The sequence below is a fragment of the Rana temporaria genome, chromosome 7 (genome assembly GCF_905171775.1).
Source record: "Rana temporaria chromosome 7, aRanTem1.1, whole genome shotgun sequence".
Lineage (NCBI taxonomy): Eukaryota > Metazoa > Chordata > Amphibia > Anura > Ranidae > Rana > Rana temporaria.
Genome location: NC_053495.1, coordinates 161,096,335 through 161,116,758, shown reverse-complemented (window position 1 = coordinate 161,116,758; position 20,424 = coordinate 161,096,335). Strand labels below are relative to the sequence as shown.

At 43.7% G+C, this 20,424-nt stretch overlaps 1 protein-coding gene across 1 annotated transcript in view; it reads right to left on the bottom strand.

The window, feature by feature from the left end:
- Positions 1 to 20,424, bottom strand: part of LAMC1 (laminin subunit gamma 1) — a 176,529-nt gene that overhangs the window by 13,438 nt on the left and 142,667 nt on the right. The window contains exons 13-23 of the mRNA XM_040360320.1: positions 18,307 to 18,495; positions 14,228 to 14,473; positions 11,831 to 11,984; positions 9,937 to 10,079; positions 9,641 to 9,819; positions 7,346 to 7,502; positions 7,038 to 7,243; positions 5,241 to 5,320; positions 4,842 to 4,979; positions 4,574 to 4,718; positions 979 to 1,128 (exon numbers count right to left, since the gene is read on the bottom strand). Of these exons, the coding sequence (XP_040216254.1) occupies positions 979 to 1,128; positions 4,574 to 4,718; positions 4,842 to 4,979; positions 5,241 to 5,320; positions 7,038 to 7,243; positions 7,346 to 7,502; positions 9,641 to 9,819; positions 9,937 to 10,079; positions 11,831 to 11,984; positions 14,228 to 14,473; positions 18,307 to 18,495 (1,787 nt within the window). The remainder of the gene's footprint in view (positions 1 to 978; positions 1,129 to 4,573; positions 4,719 to 4,841; positions 4,980 to 5,240; positions 5,321 to 7,037; positions 7,244 to 7,345; positions 7,503 to 9,640; positions 9,820 to 9,936; positions 10,080 to 11,830; positions 11,985 to 14,227; positions 14,474 to 18,306; positions 18,496 to 20,424) is intronic.

Sequence of the window (20,424 nt, the reverse complement as noted above, 5' to 3'; positions counted from 1 at the left end):
AAGTAAAAAACTCAAAACTATAAAACTAAAATACTTAAGACATCATGCACACTGCATTACAAAATGCTGCTTATACAGGCTTTTGCCTTTTGTTTTTCTTCAGCCTGTATAAGCAACATTATGTCAGCCTATTTGCCAATGCACATTTGGGCGTTTACATGCATATTTGCAGCGTAGCGTTTTCAGGGCGAAAAAAAACCCCATTACAATTGTGTTTTTTAGAGGCAGAAAGACCCCACATCTCTCCTCTAGGCAGGAAAGGCCGAGATAAAAAAATAAAAATGACCTTGGCATTTCCAGCAGAGTCCCCAGCAATGTTTACTTCCACCGGCCCGGACGTAATGTCATAAGGCCTCCGAGAGTCAGAGACTGCTGAGGACCATCAGTCCCTCTGAATTCTCTATGGCTAACTTCCGGCATCGGCGGATTCCTTCTCTGGCTCGCCGATTGCACAGGGGAGCCAGTAGAAGCGCTGGAGGGCGGCGGGAGAGAGACGTCCCCTCCCACCATCTGTAAGAACGATCAAGCAGCTGAACAGCCACTATGATTGTTGTTACAATGCGCAGAATCGCTGGTAGAAAAAAAATTATGTCTGACTAATGCCTGTAGCTGCACCCATCATTCTGATATCCCCAGTCTACATGTTCTCATTCTAGTGGTGGCTGCAAATCATTGCTCAAGACCGGCTTCTGGATAATGGCAATGGTGGAATTTGTGTGTTAGAAAAGCTACTTGCAAGTCTGCATTAGGACTTTTGTGACAGGACAACACCACAGGAGCACAACTGGGAGACCGCTGTCCAGGGGGTTGGTGACACCATAATGCTAGTTTAGTGATTCACCTTAGGCATGAAAAAACACTTTTCTCAAATAGTCACTACCAAATGAAGTATAATCCTATGTGTCAGGCGGGCCTAAGATTTAGAAGGGCATGTGTCACATGACATGGAACCTGGAAAGAAACAAGACATGGACCCACCTGCTGTTCACTTTTGCCTTTGTCAAGTAAACGTTTGACTTCTGCTTCCCGACCCCTCATGTCATCTCTCAGATCTTCATAATCTTTCAATTTCCTGTCAATCAGCATATCCAGCTCTTCAGCCTCCTTCTGAATTTTTCCAGCCTCATTCTGAAAAGTAGTGAAACATATGAAAATATATGTAGTTATTCAATATACTGCTTTTAAGCCCTCATACTACACTGCTAAGCAAATACTTGATTGTAAGACTAGAACTGGTATTTGGGAGTAGAATGTCAAACCAATTTCCCATTTTCAGCTTTCATGTGATAGACCACCTTCACCTAGGGTTGCCACCTCATCCCTTTAAAACAGAACACATATGAATTACACAGGTTCTGAGGCTAATTTAATGCAGGTAAGGCACCAAATGAGTCTAATTACCACCTTAATTAGCCTCAGAACCTGTGTAATGTATATGTGTTCTGTTTTAAAGGGATGAGGTGGCAACCCTACCTTCACCTGAAGGCCAATTATGAATGGGGGGGACCTTCACGTTTTATTGTCAATAACTTTGTTTCCATGAATGGTATTCTCTGCCTTTTTTGCATGAAACTGCTCAATTTACAGAGATTGGGTGTCCATCAGTCTACTGACTTTAAGATTTCAATATACAATTGATTTTTGTAGATCTGAGATAAAAAACCCTGTCAGTCATACCAGCCAACATAGCTAAAGGTGAAAAGAACAACATTTCCATTTAACACACATTTTGTAACCATTGAGGACATCATATTTTTATTAAACCAGGCTGTTGGAGTAATCCAATTTGTTTGCCTGTGTTTATTGATCTTGATCCCTCTAAGACAGGGGTCTCAAACTGGCAGCCCTCCAGCTGTTGCGAAACTACAAGTCCCATCATGCCTCTGCCTGTGGGAGTCATGCTTGTAACCGTCAGCCTTGAAATGCCTCATGGGACTTGTAGTTTTGCAACAGCTGGAGATCCGGCCAGTTTGAGACCCCTGCTCAAAGGCTAAGTTCACAATATTGCAGGTGGTTGCAAGAATCCCAGCAGTTCCTGCACCCGCAGTCAAAGCACACAGCTCTTTAAAAAATGCACAAAGATGCCATTGATCCTTAATTGCACCCCAAGAATCTAAAAAACGCAGTGCATTTGTGGGTGCAGGAACTGCAAGAAAATCGTATGGTGCTTTTGCTGCTGTATTTTTTAAATGCTGCAGTAACAGCAGCCTATTCAAATAAATGGGCTACCGTGCCTGCGCAAACGTGAGCTGCAAACCTGCAAAAATGTGAACCTACCCCAAGGCCTCGTTCAAAAGCGTACCCGTACACCTGCAGTCGCTAGGTCCGTGCAACCGCTGCCTTACAGTGGACTTGCGAATGGGACCGCTTGCACGGAACAACTGTGTATCCCATGCGGTAAAGCATTGTAATCGCACAGGTGTGTGCTTAAAGTATGTCCATTTTAACTAGGCCTAATTGTGCATGTTTTTTAAACAACAAATCTTGTGCTGCTTGTTACAGTTTGGAAACTTATAACCCGTGATTTGCAGAATGTGAACACTGCACACAGGCCTGCAGACTGCAGTGTGTATGGGGTCTACATGAACCTATTGCTTCATTTCTTCATGAAAAGCTCAAAAGGTCCATTTTCAGATTTTCCACTGACAAGTATGTGGGATGTGAAACCTTTACATCTGATTTTATTTTGCCAGTGCAATTTCCAAAGATATAGACACAATGACTGCATGCACTTTCTTCTATATATTTTTCTGCACAGATCAAAGGACAATAAGAAAGATTAGGAAATAAACCTTTGCTAGATCTGGATAACATCTGCACATCAGGCTGAGTATCACAATGCCTGTAGAATGGCTGCAATTCTTCATACTACAATTCAAAAGCTAATCATTAATTCATTAACTTCCCTTCTAAGTAATCAGTATTCATTCATCTTTGGAAAGGCAACATTACAAACCTATTTGTGTGCATTCCCACAGCACCTGCCCTGGATTAAGTAATCATTAACCTACTACTATAAATCTTTCACTATTAACCCCTATTTATCATCAAAAGGTAGAGGAGGAAAGATGTAGACATTCAGTATGAAAAACTGCAAAACTTTCCCAACACGCACTGCAATTTACCGGTATGTAAATGACTGCAATGCTGACCAATAGGTTACTACATTCTTTTCACAAGCAATGTCACAGACTCAAGAATCCCAAGAGCTTACAATAACCCTATAACACAGTGTTTCTCAACTCCAGTCCTCAAGGTGCCCTGACAGGTCATGTTTTCAGTATTTCCCTCAGATGAAACGGCTGTGGTAATTACCAAGGCGGTGAAACGGATCAAATCACCTGTGCAAAATAATGGAAAGTGTGAAAACATGACCTGTTGGGGCGCCTTGAGGACTGGAGTTGAGAAACACTGGTATAACTTATTGGTTTTTGAACCACTCCTCCCAGAATAATGCCCGGTTGACACTGGTACGACATGCGCTGTGACCTTGAGAGTACAAGTCGCATGACAAGTTGCGCCTCATTAAGTGCAATGGAACCGTTCTAATAGGAGCGACTTGAGTAGAAAATAGAAAAGGGTTCCTGCACTACTTTTGGTGCGACTTCGGCATGACTTACATTGACCCAAGTCATGCTGGGATGTCGGCTTCGAAGTCGCGGCAGTGCGAACCGGGCCTGAGGCTGCAGATCAGGAGTTCTTTTTTATTTTTTACGCTTCTTAAAGAGGAAGTAAACCCTGATGGGTTTTACTTCGTCTTTATTTCCCTGCAAAGGTAAAGCATAATGGGCTACTATGCAACCATGATGTGTCACTTACCTGAAACCGAAGCCTACAATGTCACCGCTGTCGCCACTACCAGCGAGCAGCTACCTTCATTCCTCTTCCTTCCGGGGCCGCAAACTCCGGCTCTGTGACTGCATGCGCGTGGGAGCTGCCAGTCATGGCATGACCCCTTTAGAAACGGCACAAACGAAATTTCTAAAGTGTGCCTGTGCCTACATCGCATGGCTCTATTGTAAGTATCTCGTAAACCGAGGAGCTTTAGGAGATATTTCCAGCACCTACAGGTAAGCCTTAATCTATTCTTACCTGTAGGAAAAAGTGGTTGTACTGGGTGTACAACCACTTTAAGTGTTTCACCTGGGTCAGCAAGTCAGAAAATACTGAACACAGCAAAAGGAGGACAGGCAACAGTTCAGGTGGTCAGCAATAGTATATGTATATCTCTCAAGACAGGTCTTCATAAAGCTGGTAACCACTGCTCATAGAAATCTCTCTGCACGTTGGAAGTTAGGTATTTCTGTCTGCATCAGCATCACTATATGTGCAAGGTCACTTTTACCAGATTCTGTTATGTTATCAAAGTTGGCCTTGCTGAAAATAAACTTCCCATACTGTAAATTTTTTTATTGCGATTTTACGCCTAAGCTGAAATTGTGGCCCATAAACTATATGGTGCCGGCATTATACGCTATACAAGCTGTAAAAGCAGGTCAATAGATTATTCATAAATGAGGGTTAACTCATGTATGGCCAGTACACAGGCTAACTTTCTCAGGGTGGCATTTACCTGCAATGCTGTGGTATCAATTTGAGGAATGCTAGTAAGGTTGGCATAGATCTGCAGTGCCCGATTCCCTGCTTCTTCAGCCTCTGCATGCACTTTGGTGGCCTGCTTCTCCAATTCTTTGGCCAGATCCTTAGCCTGATTGTACCTGATGAGTACAGGAAAGAAAGGTTTACATATGTAGAGGGGGGGAGTTTGCTAATAAAGCAATGGAGCAGGGGTAGTACAGTACTCCAATTTTATGTAACAGGTTATAGATGGCAGAACTCACTTCTTATTCAGTTCTTCAATATCAGCTGCAGTCTGGTTCTCTGCAGCCAGAGTCTTTAGTAACAGACGATAAGCTTCATTTGCTGTGTCGTTGGCTTCCTTGGCTGACTTTTCAATGTCCCGTGCTTCCTGTGTGTGTCTGGGAAGAACAAATTGAAGAGTTAACCAGGAGAAACCTTCTGAAGAATGTGTATGAGAAATTGCTGAGCCATGTCGCCTCTAGCTTGTCTTTAACCCACTTATGGCTGGACTTTACATAAAGCTAGGCCCATCTAGGCAAAAATTATTAGGCCTTAGCACAAAGGTACAGGAGTTTGTGTACAAGATTAGTGATGAACGTCCTAAACAAAATAACGGCATATTTTTCAAGCTTTAGTGTCACACTTCAGATCTCTCTTACCTTTCAGCCAGTTTCCTTGCCTCCTCTGCCAGCAATGTCATATTATTAGGATCGCCCGTCGTCTCTGGTGGTGTGATAGACTAAAAATAAAAAAAGTAATATTTTTATGAAAAGAGTAGCCTTATATTCCAAGCTGATCACATCTTGCAACATCCTGTTTTTTATGAGCACTCTTAGGCCCCTTTCACACCGACCGACCAATCGGGTCCGCCTGTCAGTCAGGCAGACCCGATTGGACCATCCATTGTTCTCTATGGTGTGGCGGATGTCAACATGCATGTGTTCCTTGACACCCGCCAATATCTGAGCCGGTCCGTTAAAAACAGAGGATCCGCACCTCATCCATCCGGTCGACCGGATCAGACAACAGCTGGTTTCCATCTGACAGCTCAGAGGAGAGCGTGCTGTGTAAGCTCTCCATCAGCGACACAGACCTGTCATCCGCCTGCTCAGTGGGGGGGATCAGCACAGAGATCCCCTGCTGAGCGGCCGGACAACTCCAGTGTGAAATGGCCTTATGCCTCTGTATGTAAATTTGTAAGAGGAAAAAAAAAATCAAAAATAGACCATGGACAAGATTAGGGGGGGGGGGGGGGGGGAGAAAAAGACACACACACATACTATTTGCCTCTGCACTCGTTGTTGGGCAAAAAAATTACCTGAATCAAAAAAAAATAAAAAAATAAAAATTGTAATGAACGAGAAAACGCCAATTAAGGCATAACTAAAGCCAAAAGCATTATATTTCACTTTGGAAAGCGTGGAGAAGGGGAAGACCTGCTGTCAGATTTTTACTGCTGCTGTGTGTTTCTATTGGGGAGATTCCCAGTACTTTCTAGGTCACAAAAAGAAATAAAAATTCTAGATCCAATACAAAAAATAAAAATTGTCTGGAGTTTTGTGTAAAACATTTATTCTAATAGGAAAAAACGGTTTGCTATAACTGATGTGTGAGCTGCAGTTCAATATAAGTGTATTTAAGTCTGCTAATACACTGGAACCTTGGATTAAGAACATAATCCATTTCAGGAGAATGCTTGCAATACAAAGCACTCGCATATCAAAGCGAGTTTCCCCATAGAATTCAATGGAAACAAAAATAATTCTTTCCACATTTACTTGTACTGTATGCAGTACAGCATGTGGCCAGAGGCAGGGGGGCACCCGAGACTCAAATACTCGGAGACCGCTCGGAAACCCTTGGTGCATTCGAATGGCTCCGAGTGTTACCGGTGCACCCACACCTCTGGCCAAATGCAGTACTGCACACCACAGAGGCTTGAATCCTGCTCGCTTTGCAGGACAACACTTGCAAACCAAGTCCAGATATTTTTTTTAAATAATAGCTATTATTGCCAAACACTTGTTAGCCACGTTACTCGCAATCAGAGGTATTACTGTACATCTAAAACACTTAACCCCCCCCGACAATGCTGCTGTCCAAATATGCTCCCTGTGCTCATTCATCCAGAATGGGGGCACTCTAATACAGGAGGTGTGTTACTGGCCAGATCAGATCATCAGGTAAAAACCGAGGGGAGGATGGGCGCCTAAAAAAACCCTACATCTAATGATTGATAAGCTGCAATAGATTACAATTTTGGTTTGGGGTTTAATGTCGCTTTAAAAGTGATGGAACAAAAAACAGAAGAAAAAGAAAGGTAGGACAGATACATTCCTCCACACAGCTATTATCCTATGTTACCCTCTGAGTTCTAAAAACCGAATCTGAAGATCCTGTTAGAAGATGCAGCCTGGCTGCGGTTCAGGTTCCCACAGATCCCCTCTGGTTCTTACCACATTAGCAATGGCAATCTTGGCTTTCTCCAGCTGAAGTCTGGCAGAGTCGATGATGAGTTCTGTGCTCTCCACGCGATCTCGGGCTTCCTGCGCCTGTTTGTCAGTGTCCCGGATCATATCTCTGATGTTTTGCAGACGCCCCAGCTGAGAACTGAGTGTGGCATTTATCTCTGCCAGGCGGTCCAGCATTCCCTGATCCACATCTGAGAAGAAACATCCTCATGTTAGTGAGATTTCTTGGATGCAGCAGCGGTTAACTTCACAGAAAAAAAAAACACAACATGACAAATGTGATAGGACTTTACTTTTGCTGCCTTGGGCATCAATAAGGAGGTCACTGACGGCCTTTTCAGCCTCTCTAAGTCGCTCCTCAAAGCCCTGATCAGTGACGCTTTCATCTCCAGTTCCCAGGTTCTTCAGGAGCTCCTCCAGCTCTTGCAGTTTCTCTCTCTGTTCCAACACCTAATGAATGACAAAAAGGAAGATGAACATTTGATCACACCAACATAACTTAGGATCACAGGCATCTAAAGCCAGCCATAGAGGGTTCACAATTTGGCCAGTTCAGCAGGGACTGGCCGAGATTCGAACCATGTATGGGCAAGGCTGACTGTACTTAAGTGGATCTAATAAATTGGGTACAACCAGCCTGTTGGATTTTAAATGCGATTATTGCTATCGGTTATTAAAGCTGCTAGCAGTAATTACTGAACACAATGGCTCTGTGGGAGGGTTTCTCCCAGCAATACGGTCTGTGTTAATATGGGAATCTAGCAACTTTCCTTTCCTGCAACCACAGAAAATCGCTCTGTCTATGGCAGGCTTAAGCCTCGCACACACGTACGGTTTCCCGTCGGGAAAACTGCCATGAGAGCTTTTGGCCGGAAATCCCAGCCGTGTGTATACACCATCGCAGTTTTCCCCAAAAAAAAAAAAAGAGCCAGCTCTCTTTTCCCACCGTGATTCCCTATGGGGAAAAAACTGCGGTGGGGCCTACACACGGCCGGGTTTCCCACCCAAAGCTCTCATGGCAGTTTTTCCTGTCGGGAAACCCGGTCGTGTGTAGGGGGGAAAAATTACAGAGCAGGTTCTCGGTTTTCCCGGCAGACTTTTTACCGCCGGGAAAACCGATCGTGTGTACTAGGCATTAAAGTCTAAGCTCACCTTTGTTCACTTTTTTTTTCTTCTAAATTCCAGCTTCCCCATGTACCAATATAGCATTAATGTACTTTTTTTGCAAAAATAAAACCACTTTCCATTTATTCTACCCGCGCTTACTTCACTCTATTCATAGATGCTTAAAAACACTGCTCTATTACTTCTGCCTTACTTCCTGGACAGACTTTAGGACAAGACACAGGAAGAAGTTGACCAGCTGAGGGTAAATGATGCAGGGTGTGTGCTAATGAGATCAGCTGGTTAACTCCTTCCTGTGTCATGACCTAAAGTATGTTCAGGAAGTAAGGCAGAAGTAATGGAGCAGTCATTTTAAACATCCACGAAGAGTGAGGCAAGCGTGTGTAGAATAAATAGAAAGCGGCTTTATTTTTGCAAAAAAAGTACATTAAATGTTATACTGGTACATAGGGGAGCTGCTCCCATACAGCAAGGTCAGGTTGGTGACCAACATTTACTCTGCTGCAGATAAGCAGTACAGATCTGAAACCTCCTTGTCCTCCAGACTGTCAAGGGGCTGCAGCAGAATGATAAGATCATCCCTCAGGCTCGGCAACCCTTTAGCCTTCAGATACTGCTTTCATTTAGCAGGAGGAATTTCATGCACTTGGAGTATGATGCAAATTTCAGGGTTTATTATAATTAAATATCCAAATTCCATGTTAGAGAACAGTCACCAGATGGTTTCACTTACCAACATGTAATAAGGACATTTTAAAAATGAAGAATCTAGTGGAACCTTGGTTAACAAGTAACACAGTTAACAAATGTTTTAAAAGACGAGCAACTTTAAAAGAAAAAAAAAATCCTGACTCGGTTTGCGAGTGTTGTCTCCCAAAACGAGCAGAATTGCAGCTAATGGGGTGTGCAGTACCGCATTTGGCCAGAGGTGCAGGGGCACCGGTGACACTCGAAATGGTTTGGAGCTGTTCGGAAATACTCGGTTCCCGAACCTTTCTGAGTTCAGCCGAGCTGTCTCCGAGTATTTCCAAGGCTCTCCGGCACCCCCCCCCACCCATGGCCACATGCGTTATTGCATGCCATAGAAGTTAATGCGGAAGGAATTATCTTAGTTTCTATTGACTTCTATGGGGACACTCGCTTTGATATGCAAGTTCTTTGGATTATAAGTATTCTCCTGGAATGGATTATGCTTGTAATCCAAGGTTCCACTATATTATAAATACAGGGGCTATCATTGCTAACCTGCTTCTTAAAATGCCAACTGCCTAGCTATTATATGCTGAACAACTGGTGACAATGCTTTAAAAACATATAATACGCAATTCAGGCAAGTCAAAAATCCTACTGAATACAGAACAGCATGTTAAAATGTTCTTAGGGGTATTTAATAAAGAGCCAAGAAGGAACCATACACGGCGCTGCAGTGGAATACGTCTATGTGGTACAAATAGTTGAATCACCTTGTCTTTAACCAAGCGGTAGCAGGCAGGACACTCTTGACAGCCAGGGCCCGAGCGATTGTAGAAGTAATTCTCCTCGCATTGGTCACAGCGGAGTCCTACGAAACCATCCTTGCACTCGCAACGTCCATCCTCTTTACATTGTAGTGTAAGGGAGCCCTCTGGGTCACAGTCACATGCTGTGCAATACAAATAAATAAGACCCTTTACTACAACCAATAAGCCTCCAATGTAATGAGATGCATGCTACAAAGACAAGTCTTATAAGTATTTTGATTGGGTTACAACACACTCACGTTTACACCCTTCTGGTCCAAAGCCAAAGTGGTTGGGTTCGCATTGCTGACAGCGTTTTCCACTGATGCCAGGCTGGCACTCACACTGCCCGGTACGAATGTCACACTGACCATTTGTAGATCCCAAGGGATGGCACTCACACCTAACAATAAAAAACATAACTGACTGAAGACAAAAGACCTACAGTAACGACTGCCAGTAAATGTCTATGTGATCTAGGCTGGGCAACAGCAGTATTTTTAATAACATTAACTTCAAAAAAGAATAAAGTGAATTGGTAAGGCCAGCGTGTAGCATGCCGATTTACAAAATTAAGTCCATATTTAAGTGCCTGCTGGTTCTTAAAAGTGATAGGCCCACCCCCCCTTGCAACATTTTGGGACATGTCATGGGTCCCAGATGATGTGGGGTACCATTCACAAAGCACAGCATCACTTGCGCATGTGCAGAAGCTGTGAATCTGTAAGGAAACACAGCTGGCTGCCCACAGTAAACATACCGGCGTCGGGACCCAGAGACCGTAGAAAAATTGGTTTGGGCGAGGATGACGTTGGACCGCTGGACAGGAAAGTTTTTCCTTTTATTAAAAATCAGCAGCTGTAGTATTTGTATACTTCTATTTTTTTCTTCAGACTGAAGTACCCCTTTTAAACCGATTATGTTTCTGCTCTGTGTTTAGGCAAGACATTACTAATAAAATTCCTAATGGCGTTACAAATCCTTTGGGAGTGAGTGAGAAACTTGTATAGCGCAACACATGCAAACTGAATCGCCTCTGGGCGCTTAGTATCCTTTCCCTGGGCCCTCAGAAGAGATGGGAGCAAAGCAATATTTTTTTTCCAGTATACAAATAAAAACCAATAGCAAAATTAGGGGGCCCACACCACCTAGATCAGGGATATGCAATTAGCGGACCTCCAGCTGTTGCAAAACTACAAGTCCCATCATGCCTCTGCCTCTGGGTGTCATGCTTGTGGCTGTCAGAGTCTCGCTATACCTCATGGGACTTGTAGTTTTGCAACAGCTGGAGGTCCGCTAATTGCATATCCCTGACCTAGATCAACATCCACTGGTAAGATAACAGGTTTAAGTTACAGTCCTGCATCTTGGCCATGCCCCACCGACGCGTTTCCCCCCCGATCAGGCTTAGTCAGGGGTCACCTCTTACAACTAAGCCCAATCAGGGTGAAATGTGTCAGTGGGGTGTTGCCAACATGTAGGGAATGTAGCTGAAGCCTCTGTTATTTTACCAGAGGATGTGGTTAAACTACCCCCCCCCCCCCCCTAATTTTGCTATTGGAATTGTACCAAGAAGCATGCGTGCTCCTAGAGGGGATGGCACCCATTGTGGAACCAATGGAAGGATGAACAGGAGCCGTTTGTGCGGTACTATTTTTTACATGCGATTCTAAGAAAGACGTTTTAAAACATATTAAACACATTTGTGTTACAATTGTAACGGTTTCTTCTCTTCTATAGAGAATCTTTAGAATTATTTTTTTTTTTTACTATATATTGTTCGTGTTTATTGGCTGTCCCCGATTATCTTCTTCACTTATTCGTTTGGATATATATATATATATATATATATATATATATATATATATATATATATATATATATATATATATATATATATATATATATATATATATATTTTAGTATACTGTATATTTGTATTATTCTGATAGAATTGCAAGATCTGGGGCTTTCATAAGCCACCCCTCAACCAACCTGAAAACACAGCAGGGTTGTCAAATCTGTTAATAGGTTTGCCCAATCGAGTCAGCTATGATGGCCTGATCTCAATTGTATACAAAAAGCTATAGATTGCACAAGAGAGGACATTAATAAATGATTGATACAAAAATGAAAAATCATTGCAGGGCTTACTTCTCACAGCCACGACCGCTTTGGAGGTTGTAGTATCCGGGCTCACAGGCTGAACAGTCTCTTTCCGTTACATACGGGAGGCACTCACATTGGCCGGTCACCTGGTTACATGTATTCTGGCTCTTTACTGTGCCAAAGGAATTACAGCTGCAGGCTGCAAAGAAAGGATTATGGATTCATGATATGTACAGAAACAAATACAAATTCTAGAAATACAATTTTACTTTTCAAATTAAATACAGAGAGAAAGGCATTCAAATAAAATATATCAACATTTTAAATGCTCAGTTTTAATTTCCAACAAATGACTCCGTCTCTTTCACAATGCTTTAACTGATGTACTTCCTCTTCAATCCACTGGGTGTCAGTAACACGGATAGTGTCATTACTAATACAGTTATATCGCATCAACCACATCTACAACACCCCATTGGATTTCCCACCATGATGGTCATTTTATAAATTGTGGGTGCAATCCACAGGCTCCTGCAGACTCTTCCTCCAGTCCCAGGTCTGTTTTGGGTCTAGAGGAAGTAATCAATGGACTACAAGTGTGATGACCTCACCCCACTTGTGCACCACTGAGATCTACCAGCCCCTTTGCTGTGGCGGAAGAGGGTACATATAGCCTAAGTGACTGGATCGGTGAATAATGCAGATGTGCACTCACACAGCCCTGCTGAATTTAAAAGCATATAGAATGGTGCAGAGAAATAATCCCTACGATTCAGGTAAGTGGGGTGATGGGGGAGAGAGGGGGGGGGGGGGGGGGGGGAGAGAGGGGGGGTATGGGTGGTTTGGGGGGTAAGTTTGGGGAATGTTTCCTTTTATTCCCTAAATGTGTGTTTAAAGCGGAGGTTCACCCAACAAACAAGTATATAAACATTCTGTATACCTCAAACATGTACAGTATGCGGTTTGTTTTTTGGGGGTGTACATACGTCATTAGCTCTATTTTTCACCTGGCTTCCGGTTACTAGCTCCTGCGGGAGTTCCTATGCAGTGGCGCAATGTCCTCTCGGACTTCGCCCAGATGATTGACTTGCCTGACAAAAACTTCCCCCCGGCGGATAAGGCGCGTCACGAGTTTCCGTAACTAACCTAACTGCGAGTCGGCTCTATACGGCGTGAACGTAAAGTAGTTTTAATGCCTTAAAAGGTGAATTACAGCCAAAGCTTGTTTTGGTTGTACTTCATTTTGCACTCCTGTGACCCATTTTCAGCAGACAGCTGACTGTTCTCTGCTGACGTCATGGATATCAGTCCAGGCATTGTGTCATCCCAGCAATGGAAGTCTTGATCTGCCAGGTGCCTGGACTGACACCTGTCTCAGCCTCTCAGCAAGCTGCTGTGAGCCTCAGGTGGCCCGCTCTCTCCCCCTCATTCCAGTGCTCCAATGAGGGAGAAGAGCAGAGAACCGTGATTGACAGTCTGCAGCTCTCTGCTCACAGAGCACTGAAAACCGAGCAATCGACGGTGTTTGATTGAGCCGGGGGACCGATGCTGCATCCACCTAGGTAAGTATAAATGGAAATAAAAAATAAAAGAAACCCATACTTCTCTTAAGGTTTTTCAAAACCTTTTGTGATACAGCCTAACCCCCTCCCCTCCTTTTCTTAACCAAGCCCGATCCAGCGAAATGCACGAGAGCAGCACCTCCTGCTATGGTCTCTTCCCTCATTGGGAGATGTATAGCAGCGGGAGTCATTGGCTCCCAATGCGGTCAATCAAAAGCTGTGGGAAAAGAGGGCAGGGCTGAGTCCCGTAGTCTGTGTCCATGGACGCAGAAGTGGGTCTCGGGAGTGAGCATGCAAGCAACTTTCCGTGGAGGCATCCGGCAGAGGGGAGGAGCCTGGAGAACTGGCGGGGGGACCCCAGAAGAGGATTGGGGCAGCTCTGTGCAAAACCACTGCACAGAGCAGGCAAGTATATGCTTGTTTGTCATAAAAAAAAAAAAAAAAAAAAAAAAAAAAGGCTTTAAATAACACTTTAAACTTTAGGAACAGATACTCTGCACACAAGTTCTGAAATTTAACTTGCCAACATCATGCATCTTACTTTTCACAAACTTTTTTCTGGCTTGCTTTAGAGCAGCTGTACTAGCTCTATTCTTGCCTATGACCCATAAGAAATGGTCCGACTTTAGGGCTCTACTGTACAACAAATGTTTTGGTCCTTAATTGCATTCTTCATATATTCCAGTGAATTGTCCTTGGAAATATGAGGAGGAATTCAAGGGACAAGAACCAGGAAGTTCAATTTACAGCAGATAGGAGGGATGGATGGCACAACCTTGGCAGTGAAAATGACAACAAAGTGGATCAATCCAAAAAGGAATAAGTCCTGCCTCACTCTATTGAAAAGTAAAAAAAAAAAACGTTAGGTAGGAGGTTTCACCTTTGCATTTCTGGTCTGGGGTAGGTCCTAATGGGTTGCCATAGAACCCATCTCTGCAGCGATCACAGTAGAATCCAGCTGTGTTGTATATACATTTCAGACATTCCCCGGTTAATCGATCGCAGTTCCCCACAGCGTTTGGATCGATGTTACTGCTACATTCACAGGCACGGCAAGGCCGGGGTGCTCCATTCTCGCCCAGTGGGTCCCCAAAATATCCATCGTCACAAAGCTCACACCTTTTACCTGTTGGGAAATTAAAATGAAGTCAAATATAAAATAATGAACTTGTCTTACTAATGAAATACATGTATTGTGAAAGTGTCGTAATGGTCAAGTATGCATATCATCAATGCATCAAAGAATTTCCAGAGAAACCAATTTTCTGCATTACAGAGCGGAGACCGGAGCTCATATTCAAGTATAAAAACAAAGTGGTGGACAGCCACACTACTGTTGACTGATAATAATTGTGTTTTTATAATTATACATATAAAATATTACAGCATATGTTTAGACAAGACCGGATATCAGAACTGTAAACCTAATGAGAAGCCACAAACATACATAAATCACAGGTAACTTATAGCAACATATGGTTCCCATTTCACTGGCGATAAGCCACAGCTGCAAATTAATAAACAATCATTAATACTGAACATTCTGCAAGCATGGAGGTTTACAAGTGCTTAACCCCTTAACGCCCGCCGCACGACTATTTACGTCCGCACAATGGCACGGACAGGCAGAAGGACGTATATATACGTCCTTGCCTTTCCGCGGGTCGGGGGTCCGATCGGGACCCACCGCTGCGTGCGGCGGGCGGATTCCCTCGGGGAGCGATCCGGGACGACGACGCGGCTATTCGTTTATAGCCGCTCCGTCGCGATCGCTCCCCGGAGCTGAAGAACGGGAAGAGCTGTATGTAAACACGGCATCGATCGTGTCATCCCCTTTATAGGGGAGACACAATCGATGACGTCAGACCTACAGCCACACCCCCCTACTGTTGTAAACACACACTAGGTGAAGCCTAACACGTTCAGCGCCCCCTTGTGGTTAACTCCCAAACTGCAACTGTCATTTTCACAATAAAGAATGCAATTTAAATGCATTTTTTGCTGTGAAAATGACAATGGTCCCAAAAATGTGTCAAAATTGTCCGAAGTGTCCGCCATAATGTCGCAGTCACGAAAAAAATCACTGATCGCCGCCATTAGTAGTAAAAAAAATTAATAAAAATGCAATAAAAATATCCCCTATTTTGTAAACGCTATAAATTTTGCGCAAACCAATCGATAAACGCTTATTGCGATTTTTTTTTACCAAAAATAGGTAGAAAAATACGAATATTGCATTTTTTTCAAAATTGTCGCTCTATTTTTGTTTAAAGGCAAAAAATAAAAACCGCAGAGGTGATCAAATACCACCAAAAGAAAGCTCTATTTGTGGGGAAAAAAGGACGTCAATTTTGTTTGGGAGCCACGTCGCACAAGCGCAATTGTCTGTTAAAGCGACGCAGTGCTGAATTGTAAAAACGCCTTTGGGCATTTAGCAGCATATTGGTCCGGGGCTTAAGTGGTTAAAGTAGAACTATAGGCAATTTTTTTTTTTTTTTTTTCATTTTGGACAGACTAAGGGAGGGTTATAACCAGTTAGATTTTTGGGGAGATTCGCCTTAATTTCCTGTCCCATAGCCAAGCAGAAAGTAAGAGGAAATCCCTGGTTGTAACCAGGCCCACCAAAACTAGTGTCCCCATAGAAAGATTTCCCCCTACTTTTCTGGGGACAACCCCATTTGGGATTTTCTTTTATTTACACGTTCAATGATAAATGTAAACAGGACAAATAGAGAGGGCAAAACACACAGACAGCAATAAAAACCTAATAGGTGTTCTATCCATTGCTATTCTGTCCAAAAAGTTTTGCATTTAATGCCATTTTAAAAGAAATCTGTACCAATAGAAATCTAAAGGCAGCCATTGGTGGACAACTTTCTGAAATTGCTAGTTGCAGCTTCTACTGTTAAATACTTTCAGTGAAAGTACTGAGACCACCTGACCAAGGTAACAGCCAGGAACCTAACATTTTTGAAGGCCCTCAACCATGGCAGCTATAGCACAGGTTTTCTTTAAAGCAGACCTTGCAATACAATGCAAGGCCCCTTTCCCCCGTACATTTTACAGGTCCTTTCTTCAAAATACTAACATAGTAATAAATCGCCAGGCAATTTTTACAGGGGGGGGGGGGGGGGGGTCTTGCATTTTACCAAATAATCATATTTGGCTGAATTTGAGCAAGTTCAAATATGTTTTTTTAAGGCTATATAAACTAGTTTGACATTCGACACCAGAGGACCCCTTGATAACGTCCTATTGGACGAAACGCATAGAGAGGACACACTAGTGCTGACGCTAGGCCACTGTAAGACAGCGTGTTGGTAGTGGCACCCATTGTCATATATTTTTATGATTCATTTTATTTTGGCTTTTAACAACAGAATCCAATAAATATTACACTATGGATACTTCATCTGGCTCCAGTGAGCTTTATTTACTACAGCTACACCTGGATGGTGCGAGTTGTTGAACAGCCTTCCCCACAACAGATGGTGGATCTACGCTGAGTGCGCGTCAGCTGCTGTAAAGCCAGCCAGCTTTTCCAGTGAGTGTCCATTTCACAGGGGTGCGGTGGATGATTCTGGAGCACTGTGCTGGATCACCTCTTCACTTTTCAAGTCACCACCATTTTTTTGTGCACATCTTTGCACTAAACTGTTGTGTTTTGTTTTCACCAATAAGTTCATATTTCTGATCCTATCAATGGACTATGCATTTAAATCTATATTTTTCACTATATTCACTTTAACACTTGTTTGGACTTTATTTCAATGTGCTGTTCATTTATAAACACAGTATTCACATTTCATCGCTGTTCATTTACTTTTGGAGCTACACACTTTCTCTTAAAGTTAAAGTGGTGGTAAAGGCTCAAGTTTGATTACCGTATTTATCAGCATATACCGCGCACTTTTTTGCCCTGAAAATCAGGGCAAAATCGTGGGTGCGCGATATACGCCGATACCCGCGCCGAGTTTGAACCACTGCGCCGGCATATACCGAGCGCAGTACACTCGGGTATAGTCGGGCAGGCTCGGCTCCTCTCGCGGTCACGTCCTGGACGTACAGGATGTGACCGCGAGAGGAGCCGAGCCTGCCCGACTATACCCGAGTGTACTGCGCTCGGTATATGCCGGCACAGTGGTTCAAACTCGGCGCAGGAAGCGGGGATCGAGCGGGGAGGACAAAAGACGCCGGACCCGACGAGGAGGACACCACCAAAGCCGCAGACGGACGCGACGAGGACGACACCACCGAAGCCGCTGACGGACGCCGGACCCGACGAGGCCGCCGCGCAAGACACCAAAACTAAGTACTAAAATGTTTTTTTTTTTTTACAGGAATGCGGGTCCACTTTAGTGGTGCGCGCTATACACCGGAGCGCGCAATACCCCGATAAATACGGTATCTTCATGCATTCTATGATTGATGGTAAAAAACAAACAAAAAAAACTCCTGTGTGCAGTAGCACCCTCAGCCCCCTTAAATCTTACCTGAGCCCAATCTTGATCCAGCGATGTGTGAACGACAGCCTCGGCTCGCCTGCGTCTCTTTGGCCCCTGCTGTCAATCACAGCCAGTGAGGAGAGAATAGGGGTGGCGCCAAGCCATGCTTCGTGTGTGAAGCGACACATGGAGCAGCGGCCCAGGAGCAAGCCTGCTCGGGTGCCCCCATAGCAAGCTGCTTGCTATGCGGGCATTAGGCAGGAGGGAGGGGCCTGATCACCAGCCAGGGACCCGAGTAGAGGAGAATCGGGGCTGCTCTATGAAAAACCACAGCACAGAGCAGGCAAGTATGACATGTTTGTTATTTGAAACCAAACATTTAATGTCACTTTAACTATTTTATTATAACAAGTTTTTCTTTTTGTGGTAGGATAGTGGAGTACATTGGGTGCTGCAGATACAGTGGAAAACGCAATGAAATGTAAATATATAAATAAATAAATATACTGCTCACCTGTTGTTCCCAATGGACAGTTGGTACAGACTACCTCTTTGGTGCGGGGTACAACCGCACAGCTGGATCCTCCAGGACAGGGACATGGCTGGCAGTCATTGCTGGATCCACCAGTACTGTCACCATAGAAACCTTCAATGCACTTCTCACAGTGTGTACCCGCTGTATTATGCTCGCAGTCACACACACCTATTGTGGAATAAAAAGAGCATGCCAAAATTAGCTTGTATAATGAGCAACCAAACCACCTTAAAACTCATTCAGTTTTAATGGGAGGTGGCACTGGACCTTGAAGCAGAAGGAAATTAAAATCTTGTATCAGAAGTAAAGAATCTGAAAGACTGCTATTGAGCTACAGATACTCATATAAGAGTTCTTGGGTACAATCTGGGATTAAAAAAAATTTAGAGCACCAAAAGGATAAATCTGTTTTTTGTCAAATTTCCAATAAAACAGGTTGACATGCATTGTATAAATACAATCAATAAGATATTATATGTAGAGGATAGTGGCATATAAAACCAGAGAAATAAAACATATCAAATACATGCATTTTCCATTCCTCTTCCCTTGCCCCTGGGGCCATCTACGAAGAAGTTATAAGGTGGGTGAACCAAAAAATCCACCTAAGTATATAAGTGGGCTTGTTAGGATAACTCTTTCCTCAATGCACATATTTATCAAATGGTTGATGACCTAAACCAGTGGTTCTCAACCTGAGGGTCGGGACCCCCTCAGGGGTCGAATGATGATTTGCCAGGGGTCACTGAATCCTGGGATGTTCCTGAAGCCCACATCAATCTCCCAGCCTTCTTGTGGCCGCCCAGCAGAGCTGTCCCTGGAGCCTGTGGCCGCCCAGCTGGACTGTTCCTGGAGCCCGCGGACACCCACTCAGTCTCGTCGTAGCCACCCATTCAGTTCACTGCATGGCTGGGGGGCAGAGACTAGAGGTCAGCTGACTAGTGAGTAATGTCAAGTGGGAAGGGCTGATTTTGGCATAGGTGTCACTGCTAGGAGACACCACAAAGTCGGAGACACAGTGAAGCCGGAGACACGGTGAGTAACACTACCTGTGATTATAGTTGCCATTAAAATTTCCCACTACAGTTCTCAGATCAGCAGATAACCTTGATCAAGAGCACCTAAGTTGGCTGATCAGAACTCCCCGCCAGCACTGCCACTGATTCCACTCCCCACCAGCACTGCCACTCATCCCATGGGTCAAGGGGGCAAATTACATGTCTTGTTACTTGTCTTGCCTTGGGTGCCAACAACTCACTCTACAAATATTTTTTCACTGTTAGGGGTCCCCACAACTTGGGAAATTTTATCAAGGGGTCACGGCACTAGAAGGTTGAGAACCACTGCCCTAAACGCAGGTAGCCATCTAAGGTATTTCCCATAGGGCTTACAATAGCAGCAGTCTAGCTCTAACTAACTGCACCGGTGCCACAAACTTCCTAGCCACACTGCGTTCAACAAGTCGGATGAATCAGTTTAGAGAAAATGTATTTAATTGGGAAGTAAAATGTAAACATGCACCAAACTGTTGGTTGGTCACACATTGTAGCAATTTTTGAAGGTAGCTGCCATCTCTCTGCAGCAGTTCTAGGCTTCATTGTCTATTCTTTAAACTCTTGAAATATGCAAAAATGTTCTTTATGATAAAAACTGTTTTTTTCCCCTGTCTTTGCACTTTGATGCATTGGGGGAGATTCACTAAAACTGGAACACTTCGGGCTCATTTACACCTGCTTTGGTTTCAACACACATTAAAGCGCCTAACGCTTCAACATGCTTTTATGATGTGTTTTTGATGCTTCGATAAAGATTTAGTGATGCATCGGTGAAAAATCAGAAGGTGGCTGGATGTGATGGTGCAATCCAACCGCCTTGGAAGAACCATCTATAGATGCTACAGAGCGTTTCATATATCTGTAAGGTCACATCACCTTTAATGATCCCCTAAAGCAGTGTTTCCCAACTCCAGTCCTCAAGGCACACCAACAGGTCATGTTTTCAGGCTTTCCATTATTTTGCACAGGTGATTTGATCAGTTTCACTGCCTTAGTAATTACCACAGCCGTTTCATCTAAGGGAAATCCTAAAAACATGACC